The sequence below is a fragment of the Drosophila navojoa genome, chromosome 5 (genome assembly GCF_054131105.1).
Source record: "Drosophila navojoa isolate 15081-1374.11 chromosome 5, UAZ_NAV_1.0, whole genome shotgun sequence".
NCBI classification, from domain to species: Eukaryota; Metazoa; Arthropoda; class Insecta; order Diptera; family Drosophilidae; genus Drosophila; species Drosophila navojoa.
In genome coordinates this window covers 8,944,400-8,951,754 of record NC_142893.1, presented here as the reverse complement: position 1 = coordinate 8,951,754, position 7,355 = coordinate 8,944,400, and the positions used below count along the sequence as shown (strand labels likewise).

Sequence of the window (7,355 nt, the reverse complement as noted above, 5' to 3'; positions counted from 1 at the left end):
CGCTGTTATGCGTACAGTGCCATTTTGAGTCCGAATAACAGCAACAGTGCTGCTAAGCATTGAAGAGCAAAACAGCTGACAGTTAAAGTGTGACCGTCTCTGTGCTCACTTAGAATACCACAAGCACATCTAACAACAAAACCGTTTTTATAATTAGGTGGCACAAGCAACGTGTGCGTTTTTGTTTGGTTCTCGCTATTGTAACGCTCTTGCCAGGCTGGCGCATTGTGCGAAAGAACAACAGCGTTGGCAGTTAAACAAGGCGCTGGTGTGTAACGCGCGATCCAATTGATAAATGTAGTAATATCGCTAGCCACCACTACCCGCCCCCAGCAGCCGTCGATGCAGCATCAACCGTGCAAAATTTTGCCGCTGCAAGGGCTGCTGTTGCCCAACGCATCGACGACAGCATTGCGAACAACAACAAAGCTTCCACACCCACCGACACATTCAGCACGCAATAGATGAGCGCACCTGGCGCTTCATATAAACAATTTCTATTTTCACGTAACAGACGACCAGAGCCAGCCAAAGCGAACAGATGCTACGCGACTAGCTGGAAAGAGAAACAAGAGAAAATTAGTAACAGAAACAGCAACAACCACACTTAATGACCACCTAATCTCACAGACCCACGCGTAAACACAGACGTTGCAAAATGCGTACGCGTAAGGTACAAATTTTGGTTATTGGCGTCCTCATCCTATGGACATTCGTCACGTACTACATATTGCTGCACAACAACAGTGCCCAATCGGATACGAAGCAGAAGGAGCAGCAGCAGCTGAAGCAGCTGTTCCCGAAAGCATTACTGGAGCAATCAAAGAGTTTGAAATTAAGTGATACACTTGTGAGTTTTCTCAAACTGAAATACATGAATCAGGAGACGAGCACCACGCCGAAAATAACAATTGTTGCCGCTGAAATCTCAAACGAGCTGCAAGAGCAGCAGCCGAAGACAACGGTCACAACATCAGCGCAAATACCAACGAAAACATATCTGGCAAATGGAGAGCCTGTCATTCCCATTCTGGTATTTGCCTGCAATCGCATCTCGGTGGTCAAGTGTCTGGAGAATCTCGTGCAATATCGACCAAGCGTCGAGCAATTTCCCATCATCGTGTCGCAGGTAAATCTCTGACATTCAATAGCCATATACAATCCCTAATTTCCCTCTCCTTTACAGGACTGCGGCGATGAGTTGACCAAACAAGCCATTCAATCGTTTGGCAATCAACTAACGCTCATCGAGCAGCCCGACCAAAGCGATATTATGGTCCTGCCCAAGGAGAAGAAATTCAAGGGATACTACAAGATAGCGCGCCACTATGGCTGGGCTCTCAACACCACCTTTCATATAGGATTCGAATACGTGGTCATTGTGGAGGATGATCTCAATGTGGCGCCAGATTTCTTTGAATACTTTTTGGCCACACACAAGCTGCTCAAGCAGGACAAGAGTCTTTGGTGCGTCTCCGCATGGAATGACAATGGCAAGGCAAATGTGGTGGATATCGGCAGCCCAGAGCTGCTCTACCGCACCGATTTCTTTCCCGGCTTGGGCTGGATGCTGACCAAGGATCTGTGGAGCGAACTCTCAGTCAAGTGGCCCAAGTCGTATGTATAAAGTAAAGTATATACTATGTAATATTATTAATCTTTTACATTTTAAAGATTCTGGGATGATTGGATACGACATCCAGAGCAGCGCAAGGATCGTGTATGCATACGACCAGAAATCTCAAGAACACGTACTTTCGGCAAAATAGGCGTTTCCAAGTAAGTGCACAGTTTGGACTACTAATGTAATTTCTAGAAATCTTACAAATTTCTTCTTTTAGCGGTTTGTTCTTCGACAAGTATTTAAAGCATATTAAGCTGAGCGAGCACTTTGTGCATTTCACCAAAATGAATTTGAGTTACTTACTTAAGGTGCGTATTACTTATGACATCATAGTGCTTTGTTCTTTACTTGTGTATGCTTGCTGTTTTAGGATAACTATGATAATACGTTCTTGAAGCAAGTCTATGTGTTGCCCCTGGTTACCTTTGACGAGCTGCGTCGGAATCTCATTGCCAAGGAGGGCCCTGTGCGCATTCAGTACAACAATCGCGACCAATACAAACGCATCACTCGAATGCTGGGGCTTATGGATGACTTCAAGGTAAGCTTAACGCTAAAATTGTTGATATCGATGTGTTGAAGCATTTATCTTATCTAATTGATAGAGTGGAGTGCCACGCACAGCATACCATGGCATCGTGTCGTTCTACTATAACAAGCGACGTGTGCATTTAGCGCCAAGTGCTAACTGGAAAGGTTACGACTTATCATGGAGCTAACATCACTAAATTAGTTATCTAGTAGCTAGAGTCTAAGCAACAGCTCAATGCAACCCGTAACGAATCAAAATGTTTGGTTAAAAACAATGTTTGCAATACCAAAAAATAGTACTAATATATATATATATTATATGATATATTTCTCATGACATAGCTTAGTCGTAAGTGTAAAATTGAACGAATCTTTCGCAACCAGTCCTAAAACAGTGCAAGAACAGACTAGAACAGTTTCTATATATATATATATATTTATGTATATTAATTTGTAATACTTGTGCAACGAGGCAGCTCCAATTCTGTGCTGAGTCACAGACCGCAACTCCCCCCTCCTAAAGATATGTAACCGAAGCAATAGTAAGCAACGACCAGAGACATGTTGGAAAGTATTAGATATTATATATATGTATATGTAAATAGTCAGAGCTGTCGCTGACTTTGTTGCAATGTTAATTCTGTTGATTCGCGTTAATTTACTGTATAAATAGACGTTTAGTTGTTAAGTTCACTAAACTCAACTCCAACTCCAGACCGGGCTCGACATTAAGCATAAGTTGTATGTGATTTTCTTTTATTATATAATTGTAATTTGTAATTTGAATGAACGAAAGAGAACGAAAGAGAGAGAGAGAGAGAGAGAGAGAGAGAGCAGCCAACAACCAACCCACTTGTAACATAGCATAGCCATAGTTAAAGTTAACTCTTAAGCATTTCTGATGACTGGCACACAAACACTCACACACACACACCCACACACTCACCCACACACTCACACAGAGACTCCAGTGAATCAACACAGACTCGATTGCCATCAGCCCCTTGTGTGCCACTGTCAAATAGTGATAGCGACCCAACCTACAGACAACACATGACAACAACAACAACACATAACATCTATATGACTTTAGGTATTTATATGAGCATATTTTTTGCGTGTGATGCATATAAAACATAAAACTGTAATAATAACTAAGAACTAGTTTCATTATATATATAAATTGATTGGGCTACTCCACAGCATCCTCATCCTCGTCCAGCTGCTCGCAGTCAATGTCGCTGCACTCGGACTCGGACTGCGTGCCACATCGACTGCGCTGCGCCTGCGCCAGTGCCTCGTGTCCAAAGCCGCAGGAGATGTTGTTGCTGTTGCTGTTGCCGTTGCTATTGCTGCTGTTGCTGCTGTTGGCAGCTGGCAGACCCTTGTGCAGCAGCAAATTGGCATTGGCATCGCCGAACACCCTCTCCAGCTCGGCCAGGCCGTTGCTGGCGCTCGGTTCCGTTTCCGGCGGCAGCGTGGCATACTTCAGCTGCAGATAGGATTCGCTGTGACCGTGCGGCTGATAGTCAGCGAAGCTGCTGGGATAGGGCTTGCAGCGTGGCACGTAGCCGGCTGCTGTGGCAGCTGCTCCGCTCGTTGCCTGCGGCTTGGCCAGCCCGAAGGGCAGCGCAAAGTTCAGCGGCTGTCCACGCGACAAGATGGCATTCCGCGCACTCTCCATGACGCTGGAGGCGTGCAGCGGCGGCAGACCGGGCGCACTGGCTGGCGGTCCGTAGGGGCGCATGGGCGGCGCTGCTCCACTGCCATTCAGCATGATCGACTGTATGGGCGTGGGCCCGGCAGGTGTTTGGCTAAACAGCCAGAGGCGATCGCCCACAACCATGGGGCGTGCCATGCCGCCCATGCCCAGCTGTGAATAGTAGTGCGACGCAAGAGTTTCCACATCCGAGGTGTACTTTCTCTTCCACTTGGTGCGTCGATTCTGAAACCAAATTTTAATCTACAAAAGAAAAAGGAACAATTAATATGAGCCAATAATTTCAGTTTGGCTAAGTGCACCTGCGTCTCCGTCAGCTGCAGCTGCTTGGCCAGCGCCGTTCGCTTCGCGACGGACAAATATTTGCCCCGCTCGAATTCCGTTTCCAGCGCCTTGATCTGGGCAGCGGAGAAGGCAGTGCGTGGACGCTTCTTGCGATCATCGTGCGCTGCAATCGAGAAAGGAATTTCAATTGGAATCTCAATTGCCATCGCCTGCCAAACAATTTGCGACTAATTCGAATTAGCTGATTGCCTGTTCACTCCAATTAGCATTGCCAATTGGCATTGCGCTGGCACCCTGTATGCAAAGCACTTTTAATTGGCAACATTTCATTTTGATTGTGGTCAGTGCATCTAATTGGCCATTTGGCAGACAAATTTACCCCAGTCCCTCTCCACCTGATTGCTAACAAATTGTCATATAAATTCTCAGTGACATTCAGTCGGAAAATGAGATAAGCTAAAGTGTTGCCAATGGCGCAGCTTTTCCGCCCAACATTCTGCATCATTAGCGGGCGGCGCATTTGTGACGCCTCTCGGAAAAGATAAGATCTTGGATTATTTGTTTGTGGATCGCGCAAATGACAGACGAGATCAGTCAACCGAGGCATATTAGTGACTGATGTCATATTATAAATATTCCAACAATTAATCATAGATGACTGAAGAGGGGGAGGGAAGTAGAGAGAGAAGATGTGAGGTGACTGCACAAATAAATTATTAAAAATATATTTTTCGATTTTGTTAACCTATTTGATATTAAAGTAATTAAAAAAAAAAGAAATGGTTTATATTAGTTTCTGTAAAGCTTTAGTTAGCTAAACTTTTTTACTATAAATTCCGTTTAGTCTCATATATGAAAATATATAAACATGGCACCAAGATCTTTCTGTAGGCTGATGCTGATGCTGAAAGCTGTTGAATTTTACGCGACTTTACCATATTTCTCATATGTATTCACTTAATAGTTTCACCTGGCTTTAAGGGACTTTCCTGCATCGAATTCTTTTAAACATAAATTATGCTACGTGATTTCAAAATGTTTTCTGAAGTTTCTTGACTGTTTAGGCATTAGGAATTTTTTGGGCTTAACTAAAATAAGCAGACATTTTTTTATATTATCTTCATATAATATATGAGGGATTGCAGTTCACCTAATAGATGTCTTTTGTATAGAGACCTCGGCTATTCGACTCTCTCTATTCGTACTCTTAGCTCATCGGTTTCGCCTTGTTAAGCTAGTGCTCGTAATTTGAACATAATTAGAATTAGAATAACATTAAAATAGTACACCTGCTTGTTTACAAAAACTACATTTTCGTGCCCGCGCCTAACTAAGCTTTGACTAAATAAATAGTCAATTCTTTGATATAATTTACATATAACATACACTTTGTCGTTCAGCAAGGAGCTCAATAGTTTGAAGCAATGTTGTTAATTTATTTATTTATTATTTTATTTTTATTTTGATTTATTTATTTATGAATTTTTTCAATTAACTCGGAGCTTTTAAATTTGTAAATCATGCAAGCTGTACAGTTGATAGTAAATATAAAATATCATATAAATTTGAACTATAAAATTGTGTTAATTATATGATATGCTCTATATGTTCTGCTTTAAAATTTCAATATAATTGTTTATATAAGAATTAGATCATCATAGAGAATTACTACCATTTTTTTATACTCTCTGCTATCAATAGAAATTATCTAAAATACCCATTAGACTAGCTAAAAATTCGATAAATTACATTAAAAATTCCACCAAACTTTCTGTTGTTTATTCAAAAAGACAAATTCTGGTTTAAGGATGTTTGATTTTTGAGTAATGCTCCTCTATATAGCTACATGGTTATTCCCGGCAATAGCCCGACCCCTGACCAATCATGAACTTATGTATATATATCTACCCACCACTGCCATCGTCCGACGCTAGTTCGATATCACTTTTGTTGTCGTCCGGGCCATCCTCCAGGCAGCTCGATGTGGCTGGACTCGAGACACGCGAATCATCGCAACTGCCACGCCCACTGGCATGAGCTTGCGGCTCATGGATCACTTGATAGCTAGCCGCTTCATCCGCATAGTTTCTGGACAAATGCGGCTCGGGCTTGGCCAGAATTTGCTCGATTGAAAAACTGTGCGGATGGCGACGCACCACAGATTGAGCATTCATCATAGACACTTGGACGTAGATCGGCGCGATACGGATCTACAGAGATAATCACGGTCTAGATCGGAAGCAGAGACAACAGTGCGCGACGACTTGCTACGAAAAACTAATTTGAATTTCGAATATGCAACATATCCTGCGTATTAAAGAACTCTGAACAGAAAAATGTGGGCGGGGCCTGTGGCTATATAGCGCGCTCTTTTCATTCGCCCGATCTGTGAGGTGTATGCTATGTGCGAGAAAGGGAAAGCAGCTCCAAGATGAAGACGAAGACGTCACACACACACTCACACACTCACACACATGTGTTTATTTATAAAACATGTGTGAAATTGTCGCAGCCTCTCGCTGTGCCAGGGGCGTGTCCACTTAATGTGTATCTCTGACTGATATATGCGTGTCTCGCCTAAATATTATTTACTGGGTTCTTAGTCCGATCGCCGATGATTAAAAGTCATAATTTTTGGCTAATTGTTAACAAGTCGAGCTATTTAATATTTCGATTGCTTTGTTAGCCACCATCATTCATCAGCAAGTGCGTATTACTATGTGGAAGTATGAGTGACTGTGTGTGTGTGTGTGCGTGTGTAGGCGTAAGCGTGTGTCGAGTTGTTGTTTGTAGTCTAAAGATGAATGTACTCATCAATTTCTGCATATTTCTAGTATGCGAATTCAATTCTCTGTTAGACTCAAAGTTGAAAGTGATTTGCAGTAAAATTCATGAATCAAATTGAAGTTATCTAAGCATTATATATTCCATATTTAAAAAAAAAATATATACATATATTTTATGTAACAATTGTTATCAAAATGGTGATACTAAAAAGATAAGTAAGTATATTTTTATTGAAATTATTAAAAAACAGAAAAAAATCTGAGAAAGTCTAAGAAGTTTTTCCACATATTATAGAGCATAATTTCTGTAACTAAAATTATTATATTTTATATAGTAATAGTATATTTTATATAGTATATTTTATATATATATTTTTTTTATATACATATATATATTTTTTTTATTATT

At 41.5% G+C, this 7,355-nt stretch overlaps 2 protein-coding genes across 2 annotated transcripts; one reads left to right on the top strand and one right to left on the bottom strand.

Annotated features, from left to right (window-relative positions):
• The first annotated feature begins 92 nt into the window (after positions 1–92).
• Positions 93–3,316, top strand: Mgat1 (alpha-1,3-mannosyl-glycoprotein 2-beta-N-acetylglucosaminyltransferase). The gene is made up of 6 exons (XM_018106037.3): positions 93–1,129; positions 1,187–1,617; positions 1,675–1,779; positions 1,842–1,932; positions 1,995–2,165; positions 2,230–3,316. The coding sequence occupies exons 1-6, from the start codon at positions 659–661 to the stop codon at positions 2,341–2,343; spliced, it is 1,383 nt and encodes a 460-aa protein (XP_017961526.1). The 5' UTR covers positions 93–658; the 3' UTR covers positions 2,344–3,316.
• On the bottom strand, positions 3,229–6,839 carry lms (lateral muscles scarcer). Its single transcript, XM_018106039.3, has 3 exons — positions 6,073–6,839; positions 4,178–4,323; positions 3,229–4,118 (listed from the first exon to the last, which is right to left on the bottom strand). The coding sequence occupies exons 1-3, from the start codon at positions 6,335–6,337 to the stop codon at positions 3,348–3,350; spliced, it is 1,182 nt and encodes a 393-aa protein (XP_017961528.1). The 5' UTR covers positions 6,338–6,839; the 3' UTR covers positions 3,229–3,347.
• Between the last annotated feature and the right edge of the window lie 516 nt (positions 6,840–7,355).